The 20,561-nt window shown below is 43.4% G+C and overlaps 3 protein-coding genes across 3 annotated transcripts in view; all 3 read right to left on the reverse strand.

Moving 5' to 3' along the window:
• LOC123812381 (protocadherin alpha-C2) overlaps window positions 1–12,776 on the reverse strand; it is a 137,646-nt gene extending 124,870 nt beyond the window's left edge. The window contains exon 1 of the mRNA XM_045829065.1: window positions 10,422–12,776. Coding sequence (XP_045685021.1) covers window positions 10,422–12,776 — 2,355 coding nt within the window. The remainder of the gene's footprint in view (window positions 1–10,421) is intronic.
• On the reverse strand, window positions 416–7,368 carry LOC123807616 (protocadherin alpha-8-like). Its single transcript, XM_045821595.1, is given in 4 exon segments — window positions 416–802; window positions 4,873–7,193; window positions 7,196–7,250; window positions 7,357–7,368. Coding segments are annotated over 4 exon segments (2,775 nt in total).
• A 62-nt stretch (window positions 12,777–12,838) lies between the features above and the next one.
• LOC123808497 (protocadherin alpha-6-like) lies at window positions 12,839–19,405 on the reverse strand. The gene is given in 3 exon segments (XM_045823175.1): window positions 12,839–12,943; window positions 16,948–17,901; window positions 17,903–19,405. Coding segments are annotated over 3 exon segments (2,532 nt in total). The 5' UTR covers window positions 19,376–19,405.
• Between the last annotated feature and the right edge of the window lie 1,156 nt (window positions 19,406–20,561).

Consider the following 20,561-nt stretch of genomic DNA (forward strand, 5'->3'; position numbering starts at 1 on the left):
GTTCGGTTTTATTGAAATGGCTGAGATCTCAGAATGAAGCTCCTTCCTAGTCCTGGAGAAAGGCAGGTTTCTGCCTTTGTTCTAGAAACCCATTTTGTGGAGGACAGCGACATCCGGTGGCTTAACGTGTAAGTACAATTCCATTAGTTAACTTCTCTTTCATTCAAATCTTTTTTTTTTTTTCTTTTACCTCCTGATTTGATACTTTAATTCTGCAAGCGTACAGTTCAGCCGTGGGAGTCTCCTTCACGGGCAGCCATTACCGCAGCCAGCCCTTCATGCTTATGACTCAGGGTCACAGCCATTCCCAACACAGAAACAGGCTCTCGCACACTCACTCCAGTACCCCGAAAGTCCCCAGGGTCCTGCTGCCTTCACCGCCTGCAGAGAGAAGCCTCAACAGCTGTCTTCATTCCTACCCGTCCTCCCAGTGCCCAGGGCACCCACGGCCCCTCTTGGACTTCTTGGTCCCTGTGGGGATCAGATGGGGCAGGGGACAGTGCTCCCAGGTCCCCAGCCTGGGACCTGGCTGCTGCAGCAGGAGAAGAGGTAGAGAGGGCTCCATACTCTCTGGTGGGCCAAGGTTGGGCTGGAACTCCTCAAGGGATGAGAACTTCAGGGTGCTGATGGGGGTCTGGGGGCTGCTGTTGAGGCACCTCGGGGACCTCAGCTTAGGCTGGACAGAGAAGCCCTCCTTGAAGCTGCCCAGGACAGTGGGCGCCACATAGGTACATGCATGAAGCCCAGAAAGGCCTGGGTGGTGCTCTCGCTGGGGGCCCAGTTGTCTGCATCGTCCACTTCGCTTTACACGTTTCCATCTGTATGGACTGTCAAAGCCTCACACCATGTCTCTTCTGTGAGTAATAACAATTACTCCGCCCATCATGACTGCAAATCCCTAGTAAATGCAGAATCTCAGAGTAGTTCTTTCCCTAACCATGGTTATCATTTCATTAGCTAAATTTGAAAATGCCCTTAATATCTGGATAATAATGAGCATACTCATATTTTGTTGGATGACACATTTAGGTATCTTTCATTTCTGACACTTAACTCCTTTCTCTTTGTCATTATTTTGATATTAAATAAACCTAATTTAGCCACTAGTCCTAAGCGTCAGTTCTCTGTGAGGTACTTGCAGGTTCTAAAAGAGAACACTAGCTTCAACAGCAGAAATTTCTCCAACCTGATTCCCAGTTTCCAACTTACTACTTGTGTGATCTGGGGAAAATAATGTAACCTCTATCAGTCTCAGTACCCACTTTTATAACATTAGTATAATAATATGGGGGTTGTATGAATTAAGTGCCAAGTATAGTACCTTCAGGAGAGTGAATGCTTCACAAGTGGCAATTATTCTCAGGCCTCAGTGCAGCCACAGTTACTTTCATAATGCTGAAGACCAAAACTGATTCCTTGGGGAATATTATTACCCATGGAATATTGTAACTCTACAATGCCTTCACTGCTGCTACTGCTCAGACTGAGTAGCGTCTCCCATCTTTAAGAAAACATAAGTGGCTCTTGTGAGAAATCAGTTAGACAGAGAGAAGCTTCACTTTGTTACATACATCTTACATGGGCAAAAAGAACTTTAATTTATGTTTATAAATAAAATAATTCAAAAGTGCATTATTTCCACTTTCATAGACCACTACTTTCATCTTTCTTATACTTAAGCTTTTCAAATACTCCCAAATATACAGTTTTTGAATTATCTAATAGTTTTATCAGTGTCAACAAAGTTTTTCAGCTGCTGTAAAAATATTTTTTGGAATCAAATATGCAGTAACTTAAATTCTCCATTAATATATTTATGCAACTGAAAAAACTTAAACTTTCTCTTTAAGGAAAACTTAATAGGACCATTAATCAGGTCCAAAAGTTTATTTCTTTAAAGATGTTATGATTTATAAGAGATGCTTTTAAGAAATCAATAATTTTGAACTCTTTTAGTTTTTATTTATAGCTGAAATAGATCAACATTTATAAATAAGAAAACTGATGGAAATGAGGGTTATTGGATTTATTAACTTATATGTGCTACCAAATTCTGTTTTTATACTTCTTATTTAGGATGACTCTGGTGTCAAAGTACATTAAAATGCTGACTTTAAGAGTTACCTTTCTTTTTAAAAAGTTACTTTTCTTATAAAGCATAAGTTAAAATGTAATGAGTTATCCATCCAACCACAATACCAATGTTTATTTTGAGCTCAAAATAAGCTTATCATTGATTAATTATCTCAACACAAGGTAATGACATAAACTAAACTTCAGCCATTTTAGTGTACATTTTATGCTAGGTAATAACATACATGTCTAGAAATAAATCTCCAGCGATGAATAATAAGTAGGGTGTGGCTAAATTACATTTCATCATATGATAGGAATTTGCTTTGTCCAGCATCTCATAGGGCTATTGGATCTAAAACTTCTATTGAAGCCCTGGCTTCTGTGGCTCAGTGGATTGAGCATCAGGCTGCGAAGTCAAGTGTCACAGGTTTGAATCCCAGTCAGGGCACATGCCTGGGTTTCGGGCAAGGTGCTGGGTAGGAAGCGCATGAGAGGCAACCACACCTTGGTGTTTCTCTCCCTCTCTTTCTCCCTTCCTTCTCCTCTCTAAAAAGAAATAAATAAAATATTTTTTAAAATAAAACTTCAGTTGGATAAGAATCACCCAAGGTGCCTGTAATGCTTATTTCAGAAATTCTGAGGTGGAGTCTGAAAACCAGAGTCGTTAATAACAGTTAGCTTTATCGGGTCTAGTAACAGGCTGACCATATACTGTAGTTTGCCTGGGATGTGCTTTACTGATGCTATAGTATTGCACACATATTTATAGTGCCCTGTTTGCTCACAAAAGTGTCTAAGATTGGCTCGTAACTTAGCCCTATCTAGAAACTGCACTTTACACACTGACACAGAGGAGTTTCATGACTGGTTTCATGATCCTGGCTTGAATGGGGGAACGCTACCTGTGGAAGCACTGAGGGACAGCTATTAGGCACAACACTAAAGTGTCTTCTACATCCTCACTTCTGTATTTTCAACTTCTCATCTGTTTTGAATTCTAACCTTCCTGGATTCCAATATACTCATACTTCCTGGTGACCAAAAAAATAAATTTCTTACTATGATATTCACTTATCCTCTGAAAATTTGCATATGAAGGCAGCCCATATTCTGGGAGAGAATAAGGGTTTTAATACAAAGGACTAAATTACCAATTATATCAATACAGCCATCAATAATAAAGAATAAGATGTATAATTATGGAAGAAATAGTAACTACTTAATAAATAGTACTAGCTCTAAGAGAATAAAGGTGGATTTTGGAAGGGTGACATTTGTAGCACTCCTTAAGCCATATGATATATTCAAGTACCTCAGCCCAAGTTCAAGTAGAATATGAAACCTGGAAAAAAGTTCAAGGACAGAGATATTTGAAGGTGTAAGTCTAGATTTCAGGTGTGTTGTGTGGACAGAAATAGACAGTTTTTACTACAGATATTCAGAAACTATTCAAGTTTTAAAACATGAAATAAAAAGATTGTTTTGTAGCACATATCAAACATGTGTTTTGTAGAATGAAATAAAAATTATTAAAATGTTTTATGTAGTTTTGCTTGCATTTTCATGGTTACACTATTGTGGCTCTATTCTAAAGGCCACTCTGATCTTTTTCTACTGGGTTTTTAATTAAGGAACACCTTGTAAAATACCTAACATGATAAAAATAAAATACCTGAACAGAAATATTAATCACATGACAAAAACTCAAATACAAAGGAAGTTTTAAATATAAATTGGAAAAGAAATGCTTGAACTAATAATAAGAGTGTGAAGAACCACCAACTTGAAAGCCACAAACCACGACTTAGGAAGAATAAGTTTGCCATGTAGTAACATTAAAGCTCCATCACCTACTAACCAGATTTCTATCTTTTGGGATATTAAAGAAAAAGTAAACACTCATATAATCTTGTAGGGGTAATTTTTTAAGTTCCAGGGTATAACTTTCAAGAGAATTCAAAGTGTAGAATGTAGGTAGATGTTCTACATCATTACCAGAAAAGTTTGATAAAAAGGAGAAAGTATTCTTGAAGAATATATCAGTCAGGAAGTATTTTCTCTGATATCAGATAAAACATAAATTTCAAAGAGTTTTGAAATGTAGAAAAGAATCTGAATCAAAATTTTTATGATCTACATTGGCAGACATATAGCAACATTTCATAGTTTTAATAAGAATTATACTTGTAACATTGTTCAAATTGCATTCCCAAAGTTAAATATTTTCAGGTGTATGCTGGAGGTTCTTGCTGGAGTTACAGACACGAGTGTGCTGACCCACCGTGCCCCCAGAAGTTCTGCATCCAGGGAAAGGTAGAAAACTACATAATTGACAAGGTAACAGTTGCTACATATTTATGCTATGAGATTACTCAAAAACAATGCTATTAGACTAAAATATTATCCATACCTTAGAAATGAAAGAATAAGAGTGATGTTGAAGTTTACTTCATGTGTTACAGCTAAATTGATTTTCACCAAATAGATTTTCAGGTACACTGACACCAGCACTTTAGTAATTCAATATGACTCCCACAAGAGGTTTCAAATAAAAGGGATTCAGTACTCACAAATAATGTTCAGTGTATGGTTTATAGTGATTCTCAGTTGGAAGTGGAAACAAATACAAAATCAGCTACAATTTTAAGGTATTCAGTTTCTGGTAATAAATTTTTTTAAATTGGACCAGATGTCTAAAATTAAGTGGATAAAAAATTATTTAAATGTACTGCATAAGTAATATTTTCTAGACTAAATAAAGAAATACATTAATAAATAACATAAAGAGCAACCAACCTTCCCAGAGGAGTCAAAAGAAGCTTCTGGATCTCCCGGTGCAACTACAGATCCTGGAGGACCCGGAGGTAGGCTGGGGCTGAAGGCCATGAGGTCGGTCTTGGGCGGGCCCTCCCCAGAGCACACCCTCTGCCGCCTCTGCTGCGAGTACGACCAGCTCCCCACCGCGCTGGAGCACACCACCAACGGCTTCCCCGGCGCGCACGCGCCCTCGGTGGGCGGCGCCGAGCACCGCAGCGCGGTGTAGAGCAGCAGCGTGAGCACCAACAGGCTGGACACCGCGCAGATGGCGATAATCAGGTACACGTTCACATCCACTAGTGACGTCTCCACGACCCCAGCGCCAGAAGATGACCGCGACAAGGTCTTCGGCACCTGGCCATTGTCCACCAGAGACAGCAGCACTGTGGCCGTGGCCGACAGCGCTGGCTCCCCGTGGTCCTTCACCAGCACCAATAGGCGCTGCCGCGGTTCGTCCGCCTCGTCCAGGGTGCGCGTCGTGCTGATCTCGCCCGTGTACAGTCCCACCCGGAATGGGCTGCGCGCACCACCTGCCGCCGGCTGCAGCTCATAAGACAGCCACGCGTTGTAGCCAGAGTCTGCGTCCACCGCGCGCACCTTCGCCACCACATGGCCCGCGCCCACAGACCGCGACACCAGCTGGCTCACAGCACCACCCCCACCACCCGCCCCAGGAGGCAGCAGCGCGGGCGCGTTGTCGTTCTCGTCCAGCACGAACACCTGCAGCGTCACGTTGCTGCCCAGAGGAGGCACGCCCGCGTCGCGCGCGCTCACCTGGAACTGCAGCAGCTCCAGCTCCTCGTGGTCCAGAGGCTGCAGCGCGAACACCTTGCCGCTCTCCGCGTGCACAGACACGTAGCTCGACAGCGCGCGCTCGCCCACCCGCCGCTCCACCAGCGAGTAGGACACCAGCGCGTTCTCCTGCGCGTCCAAGTCGCGCGCGGACACCGTGAAGATGTGGCAGCCGGGCGGGTTGTTCTCCTTCACGAACACCGTGTACTCGGGCTGCGCGAACGTGGGCGCGTTGTCGTTCACGTCTGCCACCTCCACGGACACGCTGGCGGTGGCGGACAGCGAGGGCGAGCCCCCGTCCCTCGCGGTCACTACTACAGCGTAGTCCGCCACGCTCTCGCGGTCCAGGGCGCTGTCCAGCACCAGTGAATAGTAGTTCTTGAAGGTGGACACCAGCTTGAAGGGCCCCTGAGGCTTCAGGGAGCAGCTCACCTGCCCATTGGCGCCAGAGTCACGGTCAGACACGCTGATTAGGGCGATCACAGTACCGAGTGGAGCGTCCTCCCTCACTGGAAGGGATAGCGAAGTCAAGGAAATCTGAGGGACATTATCATTAATGTCTAAGACCTTTACCAAAACTGTACAGTGACCCACCATCGGTGGGTGGCCTCTGTCAGTGGCGTCAATGCGGAATTTATAGGAATTCACTCTTTCAAAATCCAGATTCTTTCGAATTGTTATTTCTCCAGTATTCGAATCTATGCTAAACTGGTCAATAATCATAGGTGGAACAAGGCTATTAAAAGAATAAAAAATCTCCTGATTAGATCCTTCGTCAGGATCGGAAGCATTCAGTCTGATGACTACTGTTCCGCTGTGTGAGTTCTCGAATATTCTTGCCTCATATTCAGATTGTTGGAAGTTGGGGGCGTTGTCGTTCACGTCCAGCACAGTGACCAGAACCTGGAGGGAGCCAGTGAGCTCCGGTTTGCCTCCGTCCGTGGCTATGAGCAGTAAGTTATGTTCGGGAGTTTCCTCTCGGTCCAGAGATTTCCTTAAGATGAGCTCAACTTGCTTATTCTCTTCACTCTTTGAATTCACCTCTAGCATGAAGTAATCACTATAGCTAAGCTTATAGGTTAAAACGGAGTTTGCTCCAATATCTACATCCAAAGCACCCTCTAGTGGAAACCGAGAATCGGGCAATCTTGATTCTGAAACAAATAGCTTTTGCTCCTTTACCGGGAACACAGGAGGATTGTCATTAACGTCCTTAACCTCCACCTCCACGTGGAAAACCTGCAGCGGCCGCTCCACCACCACCTCCAGGTGGATGCTGCACTCCGCGCTCTGCCCGCACAGCTCCTCGCGGTCCATCCGAGAATTCACAAACAAAATGCCATTCTGCAGGTTTACCTCCAGAAGGTCCCCGCGGCCTTTGGACGCCACCCGGAACAGGCGCGGCACCAGCTCCGCCAGCTCCAGCCCCAGGTCCTGGGCGATGCGGCCCACGAAGGTGCCGTGTTTGGCCTCCTCGGGGACCGAGTAGTGCACTTGGTCGCTCCCGGTCTCCCTGGCAGCCAGGAGCAGAAGCGAGAGCAGCAGACACCGGGCGTCCGGGCCTCCTGGCCAAGAAAACACCATGTCAAGTTTTCGTTTTATTGCTGTCAAAGATCCTGTCTGGTATGAGACGAACTACTGCAATGCCTGGAGTCTTTAATCCAGTCTCGCTGTCTCCGCCATTGTGCAGCATTTAGAGACGTTGCAGGACTCGTGGAGAAGTCTGGAGCTTGGCTAGTCAGTACTTCTTTGTAGACAGCGACATCATGCGGCTCTGAAGGGTAATAATTATTTATTTCACTTACCTTCTCTATAATGGGGTTCTTTTAATCCAGTGAGTATTTTCTTTTCCCTTATCCTAGGTAATAGTCACTCTTCACCTTTAACAGTCATAGAGGCATTTATATGTTTGGCTCCTTACATTAATTTTGTTCCAGCTGAGGCTCTCTTTCTTCAAAAAGAAATTTCTTTCCAATATTTTAAACATTGATATGTCCACCTCAAAAGTTAGTACTTAATTTATTCATCTTAAATGCTTCAACAGTGGGTGATTAAGCTCTCCTTTGAATTCATATGTTAGCAATTCTCAATGGTAAAGAGTTTTCAAACAACTTGTGGTTTTCCCATCACTCAAAATTCTGGCATACCTGAAATACCCTCAAAGGCGACTGTGATTAAAAAACACCTTTACCCAATGAGATCTGTCTTAATATATTTAATTGGAATCTCTGTAGAGATCCTTATCACTGACCTATTCTATTTTAGTTATTTTGGGACAACAAAGAAACCCTTTTCTTAAAATCAGAAAAGACTTCATAAAATATGTTTTAACCAGCATCCTTTGCATTAAAGGTTTTCTTGGGAGGTAAGAGAATTTCATTGACTTATCTAACTGAAGATTTCTAATTTTTAAAGCTTATGTAAGCAGCACATATGGCTTTTACTCAAGTCCCTAGCAATTCAGATGTGTGAAAATGTGATTAACATGTAATCACAATGACATTTCTGGTAATAAAATAAATATTATTTAAACTTCTTACAAAAATGCAAGCAATGGGAAGAGAGAAATAAGCGTTTTCTGTGAAATTACTTACATTATCCTCACTTAACATACTCAAAGACTATCTTTATAGTTCATTCAAAATAATGGGAAAGATGATGTACAGATAATTGCATTGCTAAATATCTCTATGAGAACTTCTTACCAACAAAAGAAAATTTCATAGCCTCAGTATATCAGAGATTAAATTTCTAAAAACAAAGTACCTTAATAAGGAAGTGAATACAGATTGGAGTTTGGAGGAGGAATTTTATCAACTTCTAGAAATTCCCTCACCCAAGAAGAGAATTTTATAATATTCTTTAAATATGCTTGGAAAAATGTTTGTAATGTATCTGAGAATAAAATAAAAATAAAGCAGTAAAAAATAGGATTACAATTATCATCATCAAGAATTAGAATATTTATAGGTTTTTCCCACAAAATTGACTATTCTTTCAATGAGAGCACCAAATTTGGTCTACTTATAATGGCTACAAATTACTGCTCAATGGCAAATAATTCCATTGAATCTGGGAAAAGTTCTTGAATTTTCAAATCTCTACCTATGTGTTAAAGAACACTGAACAATAAACAGACACCCTAAAATAACTTCCAAAGGTATGCTAAGATTTTGCCAACTATAAAAATTGACAGTAATTTCTAACCAATCAAAAAAGTTTTTTAATATTTTATAAACTGTAAAAGTTGACAATACTAATGGTGATTAGTTTGTATAATTAAGATATTGTTCCACTCATGTATAAAGGGAGAAATGAATGAATGAATTATTATATATCCATATGATAAAAAATGCAGATATTTTTAAATACCAAAAACAATCAAAGAACCAGAAATCTTTTAATGAAATAATATGGCATAAATACCAAGATATATTGTAAAAATGAGTGCAGAATATTAGGTTAAGTGCAATCACTTGCTAAAATAAAGGCAGAGTCTATATACTTATATACATACAAAATCCTGGCAGGAACTAAAAAATTTCTAAATATTTCAGCAATTCAGAGAGTTCAAAGCTAATGGTTTAGGGTTGAAGGAGATAATGAGACTTATCACTGTATAGTAGATTTGATTGCTTGAAATTTTGAATGTGAATATATTAACTATACAAACAAGGAACAAAATAAATATAATATTGAAATGTCACTTAAACTATATTTTAAGTTATAAATAGTATTCACCATGGACAGGGCAAAATTCTACATGGTAAGTTAAAAAGAAGTCCGTTACTAGACAAATAAGGTGAAAAAGAGAAAATAAATTAGTGTGATATGAAGTTAGGCTAAACATTAGCCTAAACATTCAAAAGGCAACAGTGAAGAGATAATGTTGAAATAGGTTTTTAAAGATGTATTTATTTATTTATTTAGAGAGAGGGGAAAAGAGGGAAAAGGAGAGGGAGAGAAGCATCGATGTGCAAGAAATAGAGAGATCAGCTGCCTCTCCAACACCCTCATGAGACTGGGAACCCTGTCCACAACTCAGGCATGTGTCTTGACTGGGAATCAAACCCGTGACCTTCACAGGCCAGCACTCAATCCACTGAGTCACACCAGCCAGGGCAAAATATAAGTTTTTATATAATATGTCAACTACATATAATTTGTTTTTATTTTTTTATTTTAAAAGGTTTTATTTACTTTTAGAGAGGGGAAAGGAGGGAAAGAGACACAGAGAGAAACATCAATGTGAGAGAGAAACATCAATCAATCAGTTGTCTCTTGTAAGCTCCAGACAGGATGAAACCTGCAACCCGGGCAAGTGTCCTACTGGAAATCTAACCGAGGACCTTTGGCATTGCAAGACTACACCCAACCAGCTGAGCCAAACCGGTCAGGGCAAATATATCATTAGCCTCTAAAAATGTATACACTTCACAATGAAGTGTGGCCATGTATAGATTCAGTTAGGGAATTCCACTATATAACGCAAAGTGAACCTATTATTCCAGTTAGTAAAAATTTTATACAAAAATAAAACACAAATATAAATCACCAATTTTAACCTCCAAGATTGCACAAAAGTGTATATTTAACATAACTATATTCAAAGTAAAGGAATAGTGCAAATAGAGCAATTGAATTAAAAATAAAATAAATTATATTAGAAATATTTTAACCAAATACCTTTAAAATGTGTTTTTAAATTGCTGAAAATAAAATTTCTTTAGACTCACCTTGTCCGCAGAGATGGGACCCTGAGGGATGCTGGGGCTGAAGGCCATGAGGTCCGTCTTGGGCGGGCCCTCCCCAGAGCACACCCTCTGCCGCCTCTGCTGAGAGTGCGACCAACTCCCCACCGCGCTGGAGCACAGCAGCGTGGGCTTCCTCGGCCCACACGCGCCCTCCGTGGGCGGGACCGAGCACCGCAGCGCTGTGTACAGCAGCAGCGTGAGCACCAACAGGCTGGACACAGCGCAGATGGCGATGATCAGGTACACATTCACGTCCACCAGCGCCGCCTCCGCTCCAGGGGAGCCTGATGATGCCCTGGAGAAGGCCACAGGCGCCTGGCCACTGTCCACCAGTGAGAGCAGCACGGTGGCCGTGGCCGACAGTGCGGGCTCTCCGTGGTCCTTCACCAGCACCAATAGGCGCTGCCGCGGATCGTCCATCTCGTCCAGGGTGCGCGTAGTGCTGATTTCGCCCGTGTACAGCCCCACGCGGAATGGATTTCGAGCACCACCCGCTGCCGGCTGCAGCTCATAAGACAACCACGCATTGTAGCCAGAGTCCGCGTCCACCGCGCGCACCTTCGCCACCACATGGCCCGCACCCACAGACCGCGACACCAGCTGGCTCACAGCACCGCCCCCGCCGCCCGCCCCAGGCGGCAGCAGCGCGGGCGCGTTGTCGTTCTCGTCCAGCACGAACACCTGCAGCGTCACGTTGCTGCCCAAAGGAGGCACGCCCGCGTCGCGCGCGCTCACCTGGAACTGCAGCAGCTCCAGCTCCTCGTGGTCCAGAGGCTGCAGCGCGAACACCTTGCCGCTCTCCGCGTGCACAGACACGTAGCTCGACAGCGCGCGCTCGCCCACCCGCCGCTCCACCAGCGAGTAGGACACCAGCGCGTTCTCCTGCGCGTCCAAGTCGCGCGCGGACACCGTGAAGATGTGGCAGCCGGGCGGGTTGTTCTCCTTCACGAACACCGTGTACTCGGGCTGCGCGAACGTGGGCGCGTTGTCGTTCACGTCTGCCACCTCCACGGACACGCTGGCGGTAGCCGACAGCGAAGGCGAGCCCCCGTCCCGCGCGGTGACCACCAATTTATAGTCAGACACCTTCTCTCGGTCCAAGACGCTGTCCAGCACCAGTGAATAGTAGTTCTTGAAAGTGGACACCAACTTGAAGGGAACGTTCAGTGTCAGAGAGCAGGTCACTTGTCCGTTGGCGCCAGAATCTCGGTCAGACACTTTTACCAAGGTTATGACTGTGCCGGGCTGAGCATCCTCTGAGACAGGAAGAGACAGAGAGGTGACAGTCAACTCTGGAGCATTGTCATTAGCGTCCATAACTTCCACAATAACGGTACAGTGACCAGTCAGTGGAAGGTAGCCTCTGTCAATCGCCTCCACTCGAATGTTGTAGGCTTTAGTTTCTTCGAAATCGATATGTCCTATTGCTAGAATTTCTCCACTTACTGGGTCCATATAGAATTTAGATTTCACATCTGGAGAAACATCACTAAAAAATGAGTAAAGGATATCCCCATTCAGGTCCTCGTCCAAATCTGAGGCATTAAGTTTAATTACCAATGTTCCATTGGGAACGTTTTCTGGTAATTTCACCGCATAGAGTGTCCTGTCGAAAGCTGGCGCGTTGTCATTGGCGTCCAGCACCGTGACGTGTAACTGAACGGAGCCAGTCAGCTCAGGTTTGCCGCCATCAGTGGCCGTGAGCACTAAGAAAATCTCTGGAGCTTCTTCTCTGTCTAAAGGTTTCCGTAACACAAGTCCAAGAGATCTTACCTGTTCGTCTGTGGTAGGGGCTTCCAGAGAGAAGTACTCGTTGGGGCTCAGTCTGTACGTCAGCAAAGAGTTCTCCCCGATATCTGCATCGGATGCTCCCTCCAGTGGAAACCGAAAGTCAAGAGGCCTGGATTCCGAGATGAACAGATTCTTTTGTGCTCTCGGGAACACCGGCGGGTTGTCGTTAATGTCCTTCACCTCCACCTCCACGTGGAAAACCTGCAGCGGCCGCTCCACCACCACCTCCAGGTGGATGCTGCACTCCACGCTCCGCCCGCACAGCTCCTCGCGGTCCATCCGAGAATTCACAAACAAGATGCCATTCTGCAGGTTTACCTCCAGAAGGTCCCCGCGGACTTTGGACGCCACCCGGAACAGGCGCGGCACCAGCTCCGCCAGCTCCAGCCCCAGGTCCTGGGCGATGCGGCCCACGAAGGCGCCGTGTTTGGCCTCCTCGGGGACCGAGTAGTGCACCTGGCCGCTCCCCGGCTTCCAGGCTGTGAGAATTATCAACAACAGCAGCAGACTGCGGTTCCCCGAGTCGCCTGGATTAGAATCCACCATTTCAAATTATTGTTTTGTAATTTTAGTCGGCGTGACTTGTCACAAAATGCATAGGAATCCTCTTATTCCTTCTCTAGTCTCCTGATTTGCTCCTCATTGTTCAGTTTCCGGACAATGTAACAGTGCGGGGAGTCTTTCCAACGTGAAAATGGATGGCATAGTTTCGTCTTTAATATGAGAGAATTTCACGGTGAAGAGCGACATCATGTGGCCCAAATAGTAAGTTCGAGTTACAAAACTCAACTTGATATAAGATGCATAGTTTTATTTCAACCTCTGAACTTTTCCTTTATTTTTGTTAAAGGAAACATTCTCATGTTCGCTAAAGGCATTCTTAGGAAACTTAACTTCTGAATATTTCATGTGACCATAATTGTGGTTTCCTTGTGCCTTGACAACAGGTATTTCCACAAAGTTTTAAAATAAGGATAAAAGTGTAAGTGACTCCCAGGCTCAGTGGATTGAGCGCTGGCCTGCAAACCAAAAAGTCACTGGTTGGATTCCCAGTCAGGGCACGTGCCTGGGTTGGGGCCAGGGCAGGTCCCCAGCTGGGGGCATGGAAGAGGCAACCAATCACGGATGTACCTCTCAGACGTTGATGTTTCTCTCCCTCCCTTCCCATCTCTAAAAGTAAAAAAATAAAATCCTTTTTAAAAGTCTAAGTGACAACCAAATCATGTTACTTTTAAAATCCTTTGATCAGATTCAGGAAACACTATTTTTTTAGACTTCTGATAAGAAAATTCTTGGTCTCTCTAGGGATTCACAATCTCAAGAGTCTACCAATGGAAAAGAATCTTAGAAAGGTTGTTTTTCAGAAGTAAGGAATATAAGCAAGTACTTTTTATATTTTTCTTAAGAAAACACAGTGGTTGGTTTGGGGGATCTTTGAAGAGAAATAATTTGTATTATGTGAATTTTGTAAGGAAGAAGTACTCTGAATTTCTCTTTTCATCAGAATTTAAGTATTCTGTTTCAAGAGTTTATATTTCTTATATCTCTTTTTTCTTTCCATCCTTTCTAAGCCTCATGTTTTATGAATATACACTGTCTTTATAATCTCCAATATGACTTAGATTATTTATTTCATCATGTAAGTTTATTTCATTAGATAAATGTTGGCACTCATCTGTCATACTAGAGCAGTCCTTTAATCAAGCTTGGGGTGTTTTATCCTTTTTATAGTACTTAACAGAGCAAGTTTCAAATGGTCATTCCCATGTTCCTAACGTCAAGTAAAATAACTGCATCTGCATTCTAATGCTTCCCAAGATTGATCTCTGCCTAAAGTTCTAAATATTGCTGCCATCCTGATTTATTGCAATTGCATCTGATTGTGTTTTCTTGTCATAACCCCATTTATAATTTACTTAATGCTGATAGTCATCTTCCTGAAAAACATCTTTTATTCTTACTGCTTCACACTGACATTAGAAGTGAGTTAAAATTTATTTGTATAGTGCTCAAAGTTACTGAAAAGATTTCTCTCATATTAATTTTCCTGTCTTATTTCATACTCTTTCCTATGAGAACTATATGTTTTGATGAAAACAAACTACCCCTTTCCAGGTACCTTTGGCATTTTCTGTGTACTCATTTATTTAAGTTCACCTGTTTCCAAGAATACCTATTAAATTCATTATTCTTCAGGGGAAACTCCTCTATTACAAAACCCTTAAAATATCATAACTACTGAAGAGTTTCTCCAACAAGGGAAATAGAAATAGGCAGACCTTTCTTTTCAATTTCAACCATAGGGATTTACTTTGCTTGTACCTCAATATTCTGCCTTCTAAAATGGTCATATTTTTCTATGACATATATCTTTATTTTTCTATAAACTTCTTGAGGCCAGGCACTGGGTTCTGTTAATTAAATGAGTCTTGGCACAACACCATGCTCTTGGAGACCTGCCTAAAACCTTTTTTAAACGTTTCTTCAAGAGTAATGGCTACGACTCACCTCTGTTTCCTAAGAAAGCATGTTGTTTGTAAGGTTGTTATATATAATTATCTACCCAAATGATGTTCTTTATTGATTAGTATAACCATGGCCTATTTTGTCACTTTTAAGTATGTGTTTAAAAATTACTGTGTGCTTACTTGTTTAAAAAACAGAAATGTTATTAATGGTTTTGCAATTTCAAGAATGGAAAATGAACACATTTATGGTAAACATAAACCCCAACCAAGTCATCTCATAATCTTGAGCAACTTTTAAATGTGAGAAAATACACCATTCCAGGTAAAGATAACCTAGTATTTCCTGGTAAAACTTGGACAACACAAGGAATTAAAATCACCTTCAGGAAAGCACTGAGGGTTCAGCAGATTATATGTCTTTTATGAAAGCAAACATTTTTTTCACTTCCAAGTCTGAATTCAACTTTCAACTTTGAAAAAATGGGTTTTAAGTTATCTTTTCAATATAGTACATGGCATTCAAAATGCTAGAGACATCTTGTATTAATTTGGTAAGTATGGCTCCCCCATGAATAGTAAAACATGTAATAATGTTCACATAAAATTAATGTAGAAGCCATGGTGACTTTTTGACATTTTAAATTTTCCTATTCTTCACAAAATAGTAGCTAATTTGCTAAACACTGTTTAAAAAATGCTGTTATGGGTACTTTATAAGTACCAACTTAGTAAATACTTCAAGTTCTTTGTGACAAATACTGTTTATCATCCCAACTTTACCGTTAGAAAACTGGAAACTGGGGGTTCAAACCATTATCCTCATTGCACAGAACAAAATTGGCAGGAATGAAATTTAGGAAACAAAGAATGGCTTCAAAATTTACAACATTAACACTATAATCTGCTGCTTTCATGTAAGAAATAGTGAATAGTTTAAATCATAATATAGGAAAAATAGTGAATGCATTAAATCAGAAGATACAGCTCTCCATCAAAAAAAAAAAAGATTGGCAGTGTCTAAAGAACATAGATTTTAGATGGATTTACTTGATCAAAGTCCAGATTCTCTTGAATTACTATTTCTCCCATGTTTGGATCCCTGATATACTGAGCAATGATGTGGGTGTCACATGGTAATTAAGAGAATATGAAGTTTCCCCTCTCACTCCTTCATCCCAATCAGAAAAATTAAGTCCAGTAACTAAACTTCTGTCCTTTATTTCTGAGTGGTTTAAAAGGCTAGCAACAAACACTACAGATTCTTGGAATCACTGGGGTCAAAGGAAATCTAAAGAACAAGTAAAATGGCCCTGGCTGGTGTGGCTCAGTGGATTGAGAGATGGCCAGCAATCCAAAGAGTTGCTGGTTCTATTCCCAGTCTGGCCATAATACTGGTTTGTGCTATACCCCCACCCGTGGGGGGTGCTGGAGGGACAACTACACAATGATGTTTCTCTCCCTCTCTTTCTCCCTTCTTTACCCTCTCTCTAAAAATAAATATTAAAACCCTTTTTTAAAAGTGAATAATAAAGCCCTGGCTGGTGTGGCTTAGTGAACTGAGTGCTGCCCTGTGAACCAAAGGATTCCCAGTCAGGGCACATGCCTGGGTTGCAGGCCATGTCTCCATTAGGGGGCATGTGAGAAGCAACTACACATTGATGTTTCTCTCCCTCTTTCTCCTTCCCTTCCCCTCTGTCTAAAAATAAAATAATTAAAAATTTAAAAAATTTTAATGAATAATATGGACAGAGTCCGTATACAAAATGGATAAGTTGATATTGTTGGTTAAATATAATTCACCAGCAAAAAAGAAAAAGAAATGAAAAGAAAGAGAAATGGAAAGGGTAAAAGAATAAGTAATAAAATGGTGTTAAAATGTTAAAATATTATTTTAAAATGAGTAAAGGAGAAATAACTCTCCTGAAGTTTGAATGGAAAGATATGATAATTCTACAGAATTAAAAATACTACTATGAATGCCCATTTTAATACATGAGAAATGTACATATCAAAAATTTTTGAGTTTGAGGAAAAAAATTATTGTGGTGTAGAATGATGTTAATGTCTCACAACACTTTAAACTAAGTTTAATAAGAAACCAAAAGATCATAATTAAAAAGAAAATGAAAAGATGTATATAATGTGAAATAATTAAAAAATTTAAGAATAGAAAAGTGTAGAGAAACATGGGAAAAACAATTATAATATTTCACAATAAAGATTAAATCCAACATGAAAATTCGACTTACTTTGCCACAGTGATCATCATTTAAATCCTGACGCTCTCCTACATCCGCTACTACTGGGCAGGGAGGAAGACTGGGGCTGAAGGCCATGAGGTCCGTCTTGGGCGGGGGCGGGCCCTCCCCAGAGCACACCCTCTGCCGCCTCTGCTGCGAGTACGACCAGCTCCCCACCGCGCTGGAGCACACCAGCACCGGCTTCCCCGGCGCGCAGGCGCCCTCGGTGGGCGGCGCCGAGCACCGCAGCGCTGTGTAGAGCAGCAGCGTGAGCACCAACAGGCTGGACACCGCGCAGATGGCGATGATCAGGTACACGTTCACATCCACTAGTGACGTCTCCACGACCCCAGCGCCAGAAGATGACCGCGACAAGGTCTTCGGCACCTGGCCACTGTCCACCAGAGACAGCAGCACTGTGGCCGTGGCCGCCAGCGCTGGCTCCCCGTGGTCCTTCACCAGCACCAATAGGCGCTGCCGCGGTTCGTCCGCCTCGTCCAGGGTGCGCGTCGTGCTGATCTCGCCCGTGTACAGTCCCACGCGGAACGGGCTGCGCGCACCACCCGCCGCCGACTGCAGCTCATAAGACAGCCACGCGTTGTAGCCAGAGTCCGCGTCCACCGCGCGCACCTTCGCCACCACCTGGCCCGCACCCACCGACCGCGACACTAACTGGCTCACAGCACTGCCCCCGCCGCCCACCCCAGGCGGCAGCAGCGCGGGCGCGTTGTCGTTCTCGTCCAGCACGAACACCTGCAGCGTCACGTTGCTGCCCAGAGGAGGCACGCCCGCGTCGCGCGCGCTCACCTGGAACTGCAGCAGCTCCAGCTCCTCGTGGTCCAGAGGCTGCAGCGCGAACACCTTGCCGCTCTCCGCGTGCACAGACACGTAGCTCGACAGCGCACGCTCGCCCACCCGCCGCTCCACCAGCGAGTAGGACACCAGCGCGTTCTCCTGCGCGTCCCAAGTCCCGCGCGGACACCGTGAAGATGTGGCAGCCGGGCGGGTTGTTCTCCTTCACGAACACCGTGTACTCGGGCTGCGCGAACGTGGGCGCGTTGTCGTTCACGTCTGCCACCTCCACGGACACGCTGGCGGTGGCCAACAGCGAGGGCGAGCCCCCGTCCCTCGCGGTCACTACTACAGCGTAGTCCGCCACGCTCTCGCGGTCCAGGGCGCTGTCCAGCACCAGTGAATAGTAGTTCTTGAAGGTGGACACCAGCTTGAAGGGCCCCTGAGGCTTCAGGGAGCAGCTCACCTGCCCATTGGCGCCAGAGTCACGGTCAGACACGCTGATTAGGGCGATCACAGTACCGAGTGGAGCGTCCTCCCTCACTGGAAGGGATAGCGAAGTCAAGGAAATCTGAGGAACATTATCATTAACGTCTAAGACCTTTACCAAAACTGTACAGTGACCCACCATCGGTGGGTGGCCTCTGTCTGTGGCGTCAATGCGGAATTTATAGGAATTCACTCTTTCAAAATCCAGATTCTTTCGAATTGTTATTTCTCCAGTATTCGAATCTATGCTAAACTGGTCAATAACCATGGGTGGAACAAGGCTATTAAAAGAATAAAAAATCTCCTGATTAGATCCTTCGTCAGGATCGGAAGCATTCAGTCTGATGACTACTGTTCCGCTGTGTGAGTTCTCGAATATTCTTGCCTCATATTCAGACTGTTGGAAGCTGGGGGCGTTGTCGTTCACGTCCAGCACAGTGACCAGAACCTGGAGGGAGCCAGTGAGCTCCGGTTTGCCTGCGTCCGTGGCTATGAGCAGTAAGTTGTGTTCGGGAGTTTCCTCTCGGTCCAGAGATTTCCTTAACAGGAGCCCGATTTGTGTATTGCCATCACTGTTTATTTTCACATCTAGTGTGAAATATTCACTGGAACTGAGTTTGTAGGTTAAAACGGAGTTTGAGCCCACATCCTCATCCGACGCGCCCTCTAGTGGAAACTGAGAATCTGGCAGCCTAGATTCGTAAACCAGCACTCTTTGTTCCTTTACCGGGAACACAGGAGGATTGTCATTAATGTCCTTCACCTCCACCTCCACGTGGAAAACCTGCAGCGGCCGCTCCACCACCACCTCCAGGTGGATGCTGCACTCCGCGCTCCGCCCGCACAGCTCCTCGCGGTCGATCCGAGAATTCACAAACAAAATGCCATTCTGCAGGTTTACCTCCAGAAGGTCCCCGCGGACTTTGGACGCCACCCGGAACAAGCGCGGCACCAGCTCCGTCAGCTCCAGCCCCAGGTCCTGCGCGATGCGGCCCACGAAGGTGCCGTGTTTGGCCTCCTCGGGGACCGAGTAGTGGACCTGACCGCTCCCGGTCTCCCACAGGGCTAGGAACAAGAGCGAAAGAAGCAGACACCGAGATCCCAGTAGGCCTTCCGGAGTAATAACCATGTCAAATAGGTGGTGTTTTATTTCCATCAGAAGATCTTCTCACAGCATCGAGGTGAAATACTGTAGGATCTGAGTCTGTTAATCCAAATCTCCTGCGCCCGCCATCATTCTGCACTGGCTGAGCGACACAGAAATAGGAGGAACACCTTTGAATAATAGCTAGCTCTGACTTCATGGTAGACAGCGACACCACGCGGCGCCAAAGGGTAAGCAAGAAATGAATTCCTATAACCGCGTTATGCTAGAGTTCTTTTTTTAAAAAAAAAACCTGCTTTATTTTTAATAGTAAATCTCCTCATGTTTGTATCTTGTCTGACTTCTTTTATAATTTAGAGTAAATTAAGGGATCAAACTATTCACAAACAACTTTCCTTCCAATAATTTAAATACTGTTATCAACCAAGAGAGAAAATTCAAGTATGATTTGAACTAGGTTTGGATATTAGAAATGAAAACTCTCCTACACTTCTTATGTAGAGGAAAAACATTGCATATATTTCTATCACAGAACATGTTGTTATATTTTGCTCTGGGGAAGGAATTCAATTTTAAATTAACATATTATATCAAAATTTTTAAAAACTTAGAGATTATTGAAGTTCATTCTTTCTTTGTTCAATAAAATCCAAGTTCTCCAGTGGATTTTTTAATAATGGAAGATAAAGATTTTACTTTATATTCTTTACATTTTAAATTACTCTGCAGTTTATATTACACCTTCCTCTTAAAACATTTTCCTTCACATACTTCTCAGTCATTGCTAAATCTAGTGAAGTTTCCACCCATCATACTTTGATATCCTGGTCTTCCAGATGCTCCTCAATCACCTCATCTTTTCCTCTCAACCTCAGCCTTTTGTATGCCTTCCTTTAAGTGTTCTCATTCACTTCCAGTGTTTCCACAGCATGAATGGGCCTAGAGAGCATTGTGCTGAGTGAAGTAAGCCAGCCAGAGAAAGAAAAATATCATATGATTTCACTCATATGAATAATCTAACCAACAAACTGAACTAAGAAGCAAAATAGAGACAGACTTATAGAGAGCAGGCTGGCAGCTCTGGAGGGAAGGTGTTGGGGGTTAGAGGGATTAAGCAAAAATAAACCCATGGACATGGACAACAGTGTAGTGATTGGTTGGGGAAGGGTGATGGGTGGACAGGGAAGAAGGTGTAAGGGGGATGAATGGTAATGGGAAAAATACATAAAAAGTAAAC

This window comes from Phyllostomus hastatus, unplaced genomic scaffold, assembly GCF_019186645.2.
Source record: "Phyllostomus hastatus isolate PE091 unplaced genomic scaffold, TTU_PhHast_1.1 phas_contig_150, whole genome shotgun sequence".
In the NCBI taxonomy this organism is placed as follows: domain Eukaryota; kingdom Metazoa; phylum Chordata; class Mammalia; order Chiroptera; family Phyllostomidae; genus Phyllostomus; species Phyllostomus hastatus.